The sequence below is a fragment of the Acanthochromis polyacanthus genome, chromosome 17 (genome assembly GCF_021347895.1).
Source record: "Acanthochromis polyacanthus isolate Apoly-LR-REF ecotype Palm Island chromosome 17, KAUST_Apoly_ChrSc, whole genome shotgun sequence".
In the NCBI taxonomy this organism is placed as follows: Eukaryota; Metazoa; Chordata; class Actinopteri; family Pomacentridae; genus Acanthochromis; species Acanthochromis polyacanthus.
Window position 1 is genome coordinate 31,047,662 of NC_067129.1, and position 12,717 is coordinate 31,060,378.

The window sequence follows — 12,717 nt, forward strand, 5'->3', positions numbered from 1 at the left end:
CGTCTTGCACTAATGGAATCATTAGCAACTGGAGTTTGCATAGTTGTAACCAGGAATTGAAATGTGATATTTAAGTCTAAAGTTCTTGCCTCCTGACCAGCCCTTGATAACAACGTAAGAGCACAACCAGTAATGGGGGAAGCTGGTTGACATGTAATAAGCTGGCTAGCTAGCTAGCTTGCAACTTGAGTACATTTTTTTCCCCAGAATATGATAAGCAACAGTCTAAGACAATCAAGGTAGCAGCGGCAGGGCTACATTTTAGAAATGGAGTTGTATCTCTTCTTTTTGCCAATGATGTTGCTTTCTTAGATTCATCAAACCTTAAGTGCACAAGGAAGATTTGCAGCCAAGTGTGAAGCAGCCGGAATTAGAGTCAGCATGGAAACCAAGGGACTGCTAGCTCTGGGTTGGACTGAATTGCTGCCCCACGAGTCACGACTGATCAGAAAGTAAAGCATGAGATGGACAGACAGATTGGTGAAGCATCAGCAGTAATACAAATATTGTACCAGAACAGCCTTTCAGAAGACAACACTCCAACCTTCACCTATGGCCATGAGCTCTGGGTAGTGACCGAAGACATCAGATTGTATACACAAGCTGCCAAAATGAGCTTCCTCCATTGGGTAGCTGGGTTCAGCCTCAGAAGTAGGGTGAAGTGCTCAAAAATCCAGAGGGAGGTCAGAGTAGAGTCGCTTCTTCTTTGGGTCGACAGGAGCCAGTTGAGGTGGTTCAGGCATTCCATTAGGATGCCTCCTAGATGTCCTACATTGGAGGGCTAGCTGGTGGGATTACACATCGAGGTTTTGCTTAGCCTCTTCCCTGACTATGAATAGGAAGCAGAAAAAGATGGATGGATGGAAGTTTTGAGGGTGTGTACTCCCATTTAGGCTAGGCAGGAGGTGGGACTATGGGCCCTACTGGACAGACTCTCATTGCACATGAGATGGATGAGATTGTGGAACTTGAGTACTATTGTAATTGTGCTGTGAAGCCAAAATGATGAGCTGAAAGAGCCTAAAAATCTCTATTCAGCACAATCCTTCTTGCTTTGCTGAGAAGCTTTAGGATTGTCTCCTTAACAAAGACCTTAGACTACAGCCACATGTTCAACCATTTCGGACTTTATCAGCCCATTAAATACAGCTATCATTGCCATACATGTGGTCAGTAGGGACCTTCTCCACCTTCTAGTAGCCTCAGTTATCCTCCCATTGAGTGGAGCTCTGCTATTTTCTCATTTTATGGCAGTGGAGCCACAATTTTGCACTTAAAATGGAAACAAAGTCCCCATTTGGAGGTTGAAGGTCCAAATTAGTGGACTTTGAGTAAGGAGACTTGGGTTTGTGTCCAGTAATGAACCCTAAACACAGCTTTATTAGTTGGGTTATGTTCATTTTGTCGTTTATTGCTATAGACTAACGTTACTTTTTATACTGACAAATCAGTAAAGAAGAGATCTGTCAGAATCTGTCAGACCGGTCACCTGATAAAAAGGACACGTCATGACACATCGGATGACACTCTGAAGAAGACTGTAGGTGCAGTCCAAACATGTCAGCAAGGTAAAAACATCTTTTCTTAACTGATTTGTCTGTATAAAAAGTAACGTTAGCCTACAGCTTTATTTCTTGGGTTACTACTACTTAAAGGCTTCGGTGCCAAAACTGTTTGGTTAAGTTTAGAACGGAATCATGATTTGGCTTAAAATCCACCCTGTCACTATGTTTGCCATGTTGCAAAGTGTGGCAACTCCACTTATTCACTTGGCTACAAGAGGCCACCAATGTTATCTGTGTTATTTCCTGTTTATCAGTCATTTAAATGTATTATAACACGGCTACTGAGCAAGGTGTGGGAGGTTCCTACTGGACCACATGTATGGGAATGATGAGCAATAGTTATGGTGACTTAATGGGCTGGAAATGTCCCAGTGAGGTTCTTCTGTGCAACCTGAGAGTAGCTGTAGGATCTGAGGGAGATTTCTGCTTCCCAGATGTCCGAAATGTTTCCATGAATCACAGATGTAAAAGACCAGAGTAAATATGAGGCAAGCGATACAAATGATTGAGGGGGAACTGCTGCTCGGTCTGTTCAGAACAGCTGCTGCGATAAACTTCTTCACACACATTTATTATAATTAATTAGTCAGAATTATACAGGCCGAGTTGATTAGTGACATGGACCAAAATGTTATTTCACCTTTAATCCATCTGAATCTGACTACTGATTTGTTCCTGACCTCCACAAGCAGACATTTTTAGCCTTAGCACTAACTTTTCAGGCCGCTGAAAGTTTCTTCTCCATCTTCCCCTCTCTGCTCTGAGACTCTACAGACTTGGAAAAGGCCATTACTTGTTTACATACTCCCACTTTCTCCTCCTCCACTTGTGAATTAATGCAGCGAATCCTGCGAACCACTCTTTTCTCCTCACCTCTCCACTCCTCAGGGGGAGTTATTCACATTTAAAAGCCCATAATCAAACACCTGCGCATTAAATGGAAGGCCATTAACGCTAATGGTATACCTTGGACCGAGCCGAGATGAAACCTCGTAGAACTACGGACTATTAAGGGCACATCGAGGACTTCATCCTCCTCACGATGAGTCATTCGCCCAGTCAGGTGTCTCTCTTTCATTTTGTTTGAAGTGTCTGTTTTCCGAAGCACCGGACGGCTACGAGGAGGTCAGAGGTTCTCGCTGGAGGAACGTATTCAATCACAAAAGGGAGGAAAGTTCATCTTGTTAATCTTCTCGCTCGCTCCTGTTTGCAATTTTACCATCTCGTGGTTGTGATGCAGGGCCTGAGCAGAGGGGAATATTGATTTGCATCGAGCCTCTTTGCAGGCGAAGTGGAACGTCTGGCTTCTTATTTTAAATTACAGTAACCGCAGAGGAGCTCTGCGGTCACGGCTGTAACAGTCCAGGGAGGGTCAGCAGTGATTTTATCCTCCAAACTCACCCTGCCGATTCGTAAATTGAAAGTCATCTCAGGCAGGCGCTCATGTCTGCTGAAGTGTTCCCTGGAGGTTATTTTTAGGACGCACCCCCGCCCTCTGGAGCTCAGTTGGTCCAGTCCAGGCCAGAGGAAGGGGAGTGGTAGGGGAAAGGGGAAATCTTCAACAATGACTTCATTAACATGATGCCCAACATGATCAGCACTACTGGACTGTGCTGCTCCACTGCAACACTGGATACATGACTTTTCCCTTTTGGATTTAATTCTCTGTGTTCACCTGGTTCTGCTCTTGGGGCAAAACATGGAAACCTGTTGAAGTTTCATCTGTCAAAGACTTCAGAAGCATGTTGATCACAAGTGAGTATGAGCTCACATGTTGCGCTGTGACGGACGGGGAGATAATGAGATTATAAGTCTCTCAATTCAGTTTTCTCTTTGGTGACAGATGACAATTGCTGCTTGATGACATTCATTAAGGAGATGATTGGTTGATGAGCTTAACGAGTTGTAATTAACGAGGACCTGATTGAGCCTTGATTAGTCTAAATACAGCTCCTTTATGAAATTATCTGCATCAGATTACATGGTACATGAGAGCCTGGTGAGGAGATTTTTAGTGTACACATGCATCGTCGGTTTTATTCAAAGTGTAGTAAAGTTGTTCTTGATTCATGAGGCTGAAGAGGAATTTGAAGAACTGAAAGGTCTTGATTGTTTGAAGGCCGTGGGCCCCGAAAAATCACGAGCGCAGCTTTGGAGAGCGTAGGATTCGCTCTGAATGTGTGTGGGTTACATTTACAATGCGATGTGGTGAAGAAAACTGCATATATTCTGTGTTATTTCATATGAATTTGTGTCTAAAAACGTTTAAATACATAACAGTGTGTGTAGCAGTGCACTCCTGCGTGTAAATCATATGTAAATTATTCAGAAAGCAGCGTTCTAATTCTGTGTTACGTGACTTTATAGCTGCAGTTTTGGTTTTAGTTTTGCTTTTAACAGCTTCATTTATGGACATGACATTTGCTCTCATTACATAACATCACCTTTTTCTTGTTGTGTGTCAGTAAACGGAGAAAGTCGACTGCAATCATGGTTTTACAGGTGCGAATATTGTGACCAGTATTCGTGTCCGGGTTTGTGGTTTAAATTAGATGAAGGCCCTGCTGAAATTAAGTCCATTTACCAGCATTTAGTTGGTTCATTTTTGGGTTTTTAGTTCTGCATAACATACAAATGACTTTTGAAAATATCTCTAAAACATTTTTTTACTCTCAAAATATCCATGTGAATCTTTTCTCTGCTTCATATCATTACAAATCAAATATATTTGAGTTTTACACTTAAAAGTGAATAAAACAAGTAATCTGAAGACCTCTGGGAACTTCACATTTTGTAAAAGATGGAAAGGTAAAGAGAAAGACAGCAAATAAAATGTGCAATAAAACTTTATTCATGTAGCATCTATCTAAATAAAAAAAAAGAAGTTTGAAAATGCTCCACAAAGCAGACATTAACATCCAGTGGATAAAACCAACGCCAAGGATTAAACACCAAATATATAAAAGAACAAAATTGAAGAATCACAAAGCAAAGGATGACAAACCAAGCAGAGCAACACAATAAAGACAGCAAAATATAAAAGAACAGATTAAAATAGCCACAAAGTTAACAGAAGCTCTTATTCTAAAAGAAAGTTTTCAGTATTCAGTTAAAAGAGGGCGCTGACATCTGATTCTTTATCAAAATTGTTTCAACATTGTGTTTATTAATCAAGGACAGGAGTGAGTAATTTCCTTCTACCATCTTTGTTTGAATTAGGAAGAAAAGCTGCAAGAAACAACAGAAAAAATAGTTATATTAAAGCTTTAACTAAACAGGAAATAGAAGTCTTTGTCACTGAGGAGTCTGTGAATACATTAAACTTCTGGGCTTTTCAGTGGATATGTATTTCATGTAAAACAGCTGCTTTAAGGCTATGCTTTCCCAAAAGTAATACCCTGTTGATTGACTTTAGTTGATAATTTCCTACACTTCCCAGAATGCCTTTCAAATCACACTGAAAGTTTGCCCAGTTTAAGGTGAAGCTGGAGTTTGTAGCTGCAGTTAATTCTGGTCCATTTGCTCGTCCTTTACCAAAGACTGGCAGGTCCATGAAAACAAGCTCCAGCAGGTCATAAATAATAATAATATATCAGCTGTCCTTTCCCTACCAAGACAACTTTGCCATAATTTATTCTAAAAACTGCCGTCAACCTCCAGACCCACAGAGGAGCTCGCATGAGTTAGTTTCACTCCAACAGTTAATGAGCTTTTCTACCGAAATGCACAAGTGGCTCGTTAGGTGTCAAAATATCAAACATCTACGGAAGTAAAGTTTGAGATTCATTATGGAGGCGAGAAAACGCTGCAGGCCAAAGTTACTGCAGTTGTTTCTTTACTGAACTATCCTGAGAAACTTCTAAGGAGAAAGCAAACCTTAAAATGTCACTTTAAAAGATTAAAAACATCCATCAGCATGGGTGGACGGTCCAACAGATATACGTACGTCGAATAAATCTGTCTTTTAACTGCTTTTTCACCTTCAGAAAAAAGACTAGAGAGTACATTGGAGGTCAAATTATACTGCATTTTTTGAGCCAAAGCCAATTTTAGGGTGGAAAAATTCTATTATACTGGTTAATATACTTTATATGTTTACAAATATATCCATACATCATGTTAGATTTATAGGGAAAATAATGGATCATTATTTAACTTCAAGAAACTAGGCAGCAACTTACCATGAAGTGTCTTGACTCTGCACCACTGTTTGCTCTGCTACATGTGCTGCAAAACAATGAAATCTGTTGGACAAACTTTGACACTATATTTAAATTACCCCAAGCAGCTTTTTCTGCATTATGTTCTGCAGAAAAAAGCTAAACAGAAAGGTTTCATGTCAGGAAATATTGGCCAATCGATTTATCAGTCAGATTCAAACATACTTAACATTGTTAGCTAGCGTAGCTCACAGTACTTTTAGCTAACGTGACTTCAGCTCTGTAAACTGGTCAAAGGAAACTCACGGCTAGTTTGTGTATTTACTCTCTACATTGGTGATATGTTGTTTTTGAGTGAGAAATGCATTAATTTTCTATTTTACTCATTTAACTGTAGAAGCTCAACTATTTCCAACATAATGGAGTTGCTGCTAACAGTAGCGTCATAGCAACATGGGCAACTTAAAATTTAAGTTTTTACACTTCGGTTCTGGTAGAAATTACACAAAAGAGGAATATCATGTTCATTAGTGAGGATTAGTTGACGTTGAGCAGTGTTTATGCTAAGTAAAGCTAGGCTAATTCACCACTAGCTTTAGCTTTATATTTAACAATCATATTTCACCATATTCTCAGCTAACGCGCCACCAGAAAGCGTCACAGTGTTAAATGGCTATTGATTTTGAGAATATTTTGTGAAAAATATCAGGTGAAATGCTAGAATCCCTTCAAACACACATGCTAATCCCATGTAGTCAACTTCTGTTAGTCCTCTGAACACCAAAACCTGTTAGCAGATTTGGAAAGGTGTGTTTTCTTTAAGACAAAAATGGTATAAATTACAGAAAAAAATAGGTTGATTTTCAAATTCCTCATGACATTTGAACATGTGTGTGAAATGCTGTTTTCCATCTGGAAAAATAACCACAAATAAGCTTAAAATAGTGATATTTTATCAAAAAATCACTGTATTCTTTATTTTTCAGTTAAAACGGTTGGCTAAAATACAGAAATTGCATAAGATCCTCGACCCAACACAATTGGTAACACCTGTGGAAAAAATATTGTATGCATTAATTCAAAGTGTTTTAGATTTTTTCAACCAAAATATAAATATTCAAGCTATTTTTATGTTTTATTTAATGACTTACTGCATTGTAACTATGTCATATTGCCATGGTTGTTCTGTTTCCACAGAGATGCAGGACTTTATGTTGCAGTGAAAAATGAACTGCAGTGAGTGAAAATGTGACAAAAAACACCCTGAAACTGCTTGGAGTTCAGAGGGTTCACCATATAAAAGACGTCAAGTGAAGCTTTGTTGTGTAAATGCATCGCACAGGATTAATGCAGAAGTCGGTTTAGTTTTGTAATTTAATAAAAATTTGACAAATTCCTTCAAATAAGTGCCACAGCTGGAAGCCAGAGTCCAGCGAGAGTCAAGTTTAGGAAAGTTTTTTGGAGTTATATCGCATCTCAGTCATCTGCTGTAGAGTCTGAATGAAATAATTGCCTGCAGAGTCATTCTGGACGTTTCCCACCAACACTTCACCAAATTCAACTACATGACTAACTCAGTTTTTTCAAACCTCCATGAGCGAAGCAGAATTCATGGGTCAGCTCTGTAAGATCACGTCATCGCTTCTTGTTTCAACAGTCAGAACGATTCTGGGCATGAAGCAGAACTGAAAAAACAACTTTTAGCAGGTAAAAGCTTTTTGCCAGGTGACCCGCGAAGCTAAATCTGGACACAACAGTTGCAGATAATAAAGAAATGAAAGAAATCGCATCCACATGTGATTTGGTTTAGATTGGTTTGGCCCGGTGACAGCTGGGTTTCTGCCTGATGGGACGCTGCTAGATGTGTCATATCTGTTTCTAGCGAATGCCTCTGTAGCTCCTCCAGTTGGCTTCACGGTAACCTGAGAGTGTTTATCCGATGTCAGGAAAGACATCTTTCCACTGGCACCGAGGCTCTGGACAGTGTTGTTAGCAACGGAGGGCAACAGTGCACAGGAATGACTAAACTCTACCTACGAATGAGCGAACGCCACGCTAAATGCCAGGTCAGTGTGTGGGAAAATCTGAAATCTAAGAACCTAAGAATACTGATTCTGCATAGAAGCTTATCATGAAAAGATTCAGCAGCTGGGTTTTGTCTGACGAGAAAGTAAAACTGAAATAAACTCAAAGTATTTCAGACATAGTTCCACCATTTTTGTGACATTCTGTGAAAGTTGGTTTCTTGTTTAGCTCTGCAATTTGAGTAAATTAATGTTGTTATTTGTGGAAATATATAGTATATGTAAGGACATATCTAGGAGATATGTGTAGAATGAAAAAAATACCTCTTCAATACCGTATATTATACAGATTTGTCTGACTAGAATATTAACCTGACCAATATAAATATTATGCCTAAGACCTTATAGTACTACACATTCTGCAAGTTTGTTCCATTAATTTAAAAATTAAGTTTGAAATCCCATAATATTATGAATTATAAAAAATTATTATACAAGTTTATCTAATTCAGTTTATCATACAAGTATAGTATAAGTATATAAGTATAGTATAGTATAAGGTGGAATACAAATTTATCTAAATAATCACAATATTAAGGTTAGGACTCTGCAATATTATTCATACTAAAACCTTACAAAAATGTATACTGTAGAAATAGAAATTTACCTGACAAGACCCTACAATAATATCTGCGGGACTCATTTAAATACTATAGTTAAAACCTACAACATTATAGGTTATGGATATTATTCAAATTTATGTGAGTAACTTAAATATGAAGTTTAGAACCTACAGTATTATTTATTACACAGATTTATTCTACAGATTATTTTGAATATTTAAATTTTCATCCCGATCTTCTTGACACATAATAAATGATTGTGTGTTTACCAGTTAAGACCAGTTTAGCCAGTGAATGATATTAAAGGCACCATTGGCTTTATTGAAGGTAAAACTGTCCAGAACTGCAACAGAATAATCAAGGAACAAAAAAAGACTGAAAACTAAAACTTCTCCATTTATTGGTGCTGCATTGAGTTCATGCTGGTTCCATTTACAATCTCTTTGAGTTGTATGAATGTAAACTGACTTTCAGAGGAGAATCTACTGGACTTCTTTTATCTAAATTTACAGTGACAATAGCAGGTGTCAGACCTCCATCCTAGTACCCAATGCCGATTTTTTTCTATAGAAAGTGTTAAATTTCTCAACTGGTCATAGTTTACTCGAGTCTCAGGGTCAAGTTAGGTCGACAGAAGTGAAACTAATGTGAAATTAAATTTTAGTGTGTTGGATTACTTGAATTTTGTTTAGACAAAAATTCCTTTTTACTATAGTAAATAATGCCTATTACCAAAAACTGATGGAGTGATTACGTTATATTGAAATAAGCCTTGTGAGAAACGATAGCTAAAGTCAAGACTCACAGGTTCGAGAGCTTATGTCTAACTGTTGACAGTTCTTAAGGTAGAGTCGTGGTTCTCACATCCAAAGACAGCAGCAGCCTAAAACTGTAGACTTCGATTTACTTCTGTACCTGCAACAGTTCTGGGTATGTATTACACACGTGGACAAAATTGTTGGTACCCCTCAGTTAAAGAAGGAAAAACCCACAATTCTCACTGAAATCACTTGAAACTCACAAAAGTAACAATAAATAAAAATTTATTGAAAATTAAATAATCAAAAACAGCCATTACTTTTGAATTGTTGATTAACATAATTATTTTAAAAAACAAACTAATGAAACAGGCCTGGACAAAAATGATGGTACCTCTATAAAAGATTGAAAATTATTTGACCAGAGTGACATGATTAACTCAGGTGTGTCATTTAATTGACATCACAGGTGTTTCCAAACTCATAATCAGTCAGTCTGCCTATTTAAAGGGAGACAAGTAGTCACCCTGCTGTTTGGTGAAAAGGTGTGTACCACACTGAACATGGACAACAGAAAGCGAAGGAGAGAATTGTCCCAGGACATCCGAAAAAAAATGATAGACAAACATCTTAAAGGTAAAGGCTATAAGACCATCTCTAAACAGCTTGAAGTTCCTGTGACAACAGTGGCTCATATTATTCAGAAGTTCAAGACCCACGGGACAGTAGCCAACCTCCCTGGACGTGGCCGCAAGAGGAAAATTGATGACAAATTGAAGAGACGGATCGTTGGAATTGTATCCAAAGAGCCCAGAGCAACCTCCAAAGAAATTAAAGGTGAACTCCAAGGCCAAGGTACATCAGTGTCAGATCGCACCATTCGTCGTTGTTTGAGCCAAAGTGGACTTCATGGGAGACGACCAAGGAGGACACCACTGCTGAAAAAAACTCATAAAAAAGCCAGACTGGAATTTGCAAAAATGCATGTTGACAAGCCACAAAGCTTCTGGGAGAATGTCCTTTGGACAGATGAGACCAAACTGGAGCTTTTTGGTAAGGCACATCAACTCTATGTTCATAGACTCAAAAACCAAGCATACGAAGAAAAGAACACTGTCCCTACGATGAAACATGGAGGAGGCTCAGTAATGTTTTGGGGCTGCTTTGCTGCATCTGGCACAGGGTGTCTTGAAAGTGTGCAAGGTACGATGAAATCTGAAGACTATCAAGGCATTCTGGAGAGAAATGTGCTGCCTAGTGTCAGAAAGCTTGGTCTCAGTCGCAGGTCATGGGTCTTCCAACAGGACAACGATCCAAAACACACAGCCAAAAACACCCAAGAATGGCTGAAAGAAAAGCGTTGGACTATTCTAAAGTGGCCTTCTATGAGCCCAGATCTGAATCCCATTGAACATATGTGGAAGGAGCTGAAACATGCCATTTGGAGAAGACACCCATCAAACCTGAGACAACTGGAGCTGTTTGCTCATGAGGAGTGGGCCAAAATACCTATTGACAGCTGCAGAACGCTCATTGACAAATACAGAAATCGTTTAATTGCAGTGATTGCCTCAAAAGGTTGTGCAACAAAATATTAAGTTATGGGTACCATCATTTTTGTCCAGCCCTATTTCATTAGTTTGTTTTTTTAAATAATTATGTTAATCAACAATTCAAAAGTGATGGCTGATTTTGATGATTTCATTTTCAATAAATTTTTATTTATTGTTACTTTTGTGAGTTTCAAGTGATTTCAGTGAGAATTGTGGGTTTTTCCTTCTTTAACTGAGGGGTACCAACAATTTTGTCCACGTGTGTATGTATACATATCGTAGGTATAGAAACTTATATGTGTGCAAATAACGAGATGGTGATCTCTTGGCTGGAAACTACGTATTTTGTTACAAAAGCCAAGAAGAGAAACCAGTCTGTGTAACACCGTAATGAAAACAAGTCTAAGGAATAAGGACAAATCTACGATACGAGTAACAAATATCTTGATTGTTCTCCTGCTCATTTGGTATGAGTCATTTTCAAACTTTTGGCTCCACACGAATGTCTGCAGAAATGTCTGCAGAAAGCTTCATGCTATGGTTGCACAATTGCCATAATAACAATCTAGTCATTCCAGTTATCCACTTATTTGATTTACATTGATATAAACAGCACTTCATTCATTTCCATGTTTTTCTACAGTCCTGCTCAAACATAAATCTCTGTATCGGAACAAGACTTTTAAAAAAATCGTCAACTGAATTCATCTCCATGAGCCAAAAATATACAAAAAATTGTATCCAAAACGCCTTACTTGCTGAACATCTGCTTACTGGGAAACACAACAATTTGTTCCCTAAACACATGCAGGCTACAGTAAATGGTCTGTATTTATATAGTGCTTTACTATATCTGCAAGGTGCCCAAAGCGCTTTACGTCACATTCACACACTGATGGCGGAAGCTGCTATGCAAGGCGCTAACCATGATCCATCAGGAGCAATTAGGGGTTTGGTGTCTTGCTTGTCATGAGCATGACGGGCCAAAGATCGAACCAGCAACCCTCCGGTTGCAAGACAGCCACTCTACCCACTGAGCTATGCCGCCCCAGTAGTTGCTAACTAGTCATCTGAGCACAGAGAAGCTTCTAGTCTCCACCCAGCAGCAGTCCAGACAAATGTGTGGCCAAAAAGGACTGTAAAAATAGTAAAACAAAGTCTTTTAACGTCAGATTTACCAAAGATGGGGTGATTTTCCCTACATAGGCTGTTTTCTGTGAGCATTGTAAATGTCAATATTGCAGTCCACCATGTTTATTTAACTGTGGGAAGCTGAAATTGTGATTAATATTCAACTGATAGTGCAGCCTGGGTCTACTTAAATATTCAAGGTTCCTTTAGTGTCATTCTGTTATGCACTTATGTACAATCAAAGAATTAACTGTGCACCTAAATACATTTGAATTAGTCTAAAGAGAATTAAAACAAAACATCACATATCTTTAGAAGCATACAGGACATCGGAAATGGCCAATGAGGGGCATTGGTAAATTCAGAGGTTTTCAGTTGGAATTATTTAGTTTTCCTCGGTACTATCATTTTTAATTTGTCCTGAAACTGCATTTACATTTTAGGTGACATTACACTGAGTTGTTTACATGACTCCAAAAACTATCAAACTCTTAGACCTATCTTGCTCCAATGAATGCTATATGCCTGCATGTTCAGAGTGGCTGCCTGTCAGATTAAAAGGAAAGAGACTTAAAATGGTAGAGTCAAAGTGCTGAATTATTTTCTCAATAAACGTGGTTATATCAGGTATTTCATGAGATCTAGGTTGTGGGAGTAAATGATGTCTCGTTAGGCTGTAATTGCTATTTAACATCAAAGACCTGAACCTCTTGAAGCCCACAAATGGTTTGATCCGTCATTACAGACACATTTCAAGTAGCATCAAAACCCACAAAAATGTATTTGACCTCCCATCACAGTGCAGGGAAAATGAATTTACAAATGCTCACAGACTGCATTTAAAATATGTTTACTTGCACAATTAAACCTGCAGAAAAATCGCTGTTTGCTTCACATTTGTGG

General features: G+C 38.6%; 1 protein-coding gene across 3 annotated transcripts in view; it reads left to right on the plus strand.

The window, feature by feature from the left end:
• Positions 1–12,717, plus strand: part of si:dkeyp-23e4.3 (rho GTPase-activating protein 7) — a 167,300-nt gene that overhangs the window by 111,981 nt on the left and 42,602 nt on the right. The window contains exon 1 of one of the 3 annotated variants that reach the window (XM_051937405.1): positions 3,076–3,320. The exons of the other annotated variants lie outside the window; for them this stretch is intronic. Coding sequence (XP_051793365.1) covers positions 3,308–3,320 — 13 coding nt within the window. The 5' untranslated portion in view covers positions 3,076–3,307. Of the gene's footprint in view, positions 1–3,075; positions 3,321–12,717 lie in introns of those variants that run through there. 3 annotated transcript variants of the gene reach the window in all.